The sequence below is a fragment of the Cyprinodon variegatus genome, unplaced genomic scaffold (genome assembly GCF_000732505.1).
Source record: "Cyprinodon variegatus isolate N-32 unplaced genomic scaffold, C_variegatus-1.0 Scaffold797, whole genome shotgun sequence".
NCBI classification, from domain to species: domain Eukaryota; kingdom Metazoa; phylum Chordata; class Actinopteri; order Cyprinodontiformes; family Cyprinodontidae; genus Cyprinodon; species Cyprinodon variegatus.
In genome coordinates, this window is record NW_015151250.1 from 172079 (window position 1) to 174357 (window position 2279).

The 2279-nt window shown below is 36.6% G+C and overlaps 1 protein-coding gene across 1 annotated transcript in view; it reads right to left on the reverse strand.

Annotated features, from left to right (window-relative positions):
• Window positions 1-2279, reverse strand: part of LOC107098653 (olfactomedin-like protein 3B) — a 15763-nt gene that overhangs the window by 6722 nt on the left and 6762 nt on the right. The window contains exon 2 of the mRNA XM_015396426.1: window positions 1770-2079. Within this exon, the coding sequence (XP_015251912.1) occupies window positions 1770-2079 (310 nt within the window). The remainder of the gene's footprint in view (window positions 1-1769; window positions 2080-2279) is intronic.

The following is a 2279-nucleotide window of genomic DNA, read 5'->3' on the forward strand; positions in this document are numbered from 1 at the left end:
ATATATATATATATATATATATATATGTTCCACCACAAAGTGTCATACGTGTGTGGATGTTTGCTCAGTGTTGGAATTATGTTGGATTTTTGATGGAAGAAATAAAAGCGATACATGGATAAATTGTTCAGCTGGTAATTTAGGTGTTTATTTTTCCAGGTAACAATCAATCATCTGCTACCAGAAGCTGCAGAACCACAGGGTTTGAATCTGGAGGGAATTTTGTTTTATCATTGTTGCAAGCAAAGATATTTTTTAAATGAAAAATGTAATAATATGCAATCCAGAAATGAAACTTTGAAAAACTTGTTAATAAAAAAAAAAACAGTTTTCCAATATTTGTTTTTTATTTTTGCTTTTTCTAATGTCTATTTTTCAGATTTAGATTTATTATTTATTTGATAGAGTACATTAATAAGCATTACTGCAAATGCAACAGAATTAGCCAAAAAGCTATTTTTCATCTGTTGTCCCTGGACACATCTTAAAATTGTCGACCTAAAAACACAGCATTAAGAATTTTACAGTGAAAAACACAAGATTATGAATTGTTTTCTTTTCAAACTGCATTTTTATAGATTTCTGTTCATTTCAGAGGGGCAGGTTTTCCTCTGGAGTGAGCAGTGAAGATGGATTTAAATTGGTCTTTATTAGATGTTAAAAACATTTATTGGACTTGAATTGAAGGGGGTGTGATCATTAAATGCAATTTGAAAATAATACAATTCTGAAAACCTGTCTTGAAAAAGAGATATTTGAATATATAAAATAAAAAAAAAATGCAATTTGAAAAAAATTTTAAAGACTAAAACATGAAACAAGAAAACAATCAAGTTATCATCAAAACCTAGTAATTGTGAACATTTTAAATGTTTAATTATTGAATTGCATTCTTGCTTGGAACAAGAACAGAACACAATTCACTTCATATTTAAAGACCCCACTTGTCTGCCGACATATTGATCCCAAAGTGGCAAAGGTGGGACATGTGGAGCCATTAAGTCATCTCTATCTCTCTGATTTTTTTTCTGCACAGCCGCTGAACCAGGTGAGTCCAATCTGCACAATTTAACTCAAGAATAGCCGTTTACTCTCCCACCATTAGCTTTTTTTAGAATGCCTCTTGGGGCTTCTGAATATCAATGAATGAGACTTTTCAGGATGTTTTTACTATAGAAATAAGCAATATATGTATTGTTTTGGTTTAAAATCACAAGCATGGCCTGCTTTCTGTCTACCTTACAATCCCAATAAAATGAAGACAAGATATGGAAATTCTCAAATTGAATACACGTTTTTTGCACATTTAATACAAACTCAGATCCCTTCTTTAACCTTCTTTATCATGGTTTTAAAGTTATTATACAAACTGCATCACAGTCTTATAAAAGGAACTGTGTCTATGAGCTGTTTTTCAGCAGCACATCTTTGGATGTCAGGATTATGATGATAAATACTTCTCTCTAACAGGGGAGTAGCTGCACAGAAACAGGCATGAGACCTGGCTTTGGCTGGAAAATGTGACTGTTTATAGAATCAGAGGCACTTGTTATACTGCTGTGTTTGTCTCCCCATTTTCCAGAGGCATAACTTTTCCAAGGCTACAACCCTGCAAAATGTTTGATGTGTTTCCTGCTGGGATGTGTGATACAGACCAAAACTCCAACATGTCTTATGGGTCTTTTACTCTTCTAGGCTTCTTGCCGTGAATAAATTTGAAAGATTTAAGGTTGTTTGGCTGACGTATGGGTACACTTCTCACAGCTCACCGGAGACTCTGGGCTGCAGCTCCTCCCAGCCGCCGTCTTCCTCCACCTCTTCTCTCTCCTGCAGACCCCAGGCCTCCTGCTCTAACACTCTGTCCGCCTTGTTCGCACAAGCCCGTGGAGAATTCTGGGTCTCCACATAGTCCATTTCTTTCTCCACCAAGTCCATCCGAGCAGAAGCTCCTTCCAGCTCTTTAAACATGGCGCTCTGGTCACTCCTTATCCCAACCATGGTCTCTGTGGTTAGCTTTTTAAAATCCAGCATCTCTGTGTGGTATTGATGGGCTTGTTGATGCCACAGATGCATGCGGTCCTGTAAGTAAGGAGGAAAGCACCAAAAATGTTAGATCGCCCTGCAGGGTGGAGCTTTTTCTCCTTTTTTTGTGAACTTTGTTTAGATTTTTACCGTGTGTCAGTCTGACAATCAAGCTAGTTGGTTTACATTAACAGACAAAGGATTTGCCTCTCATTAACGTCTTGCCATTTTTTAACCCATATCCTCAGTGGCAGTAT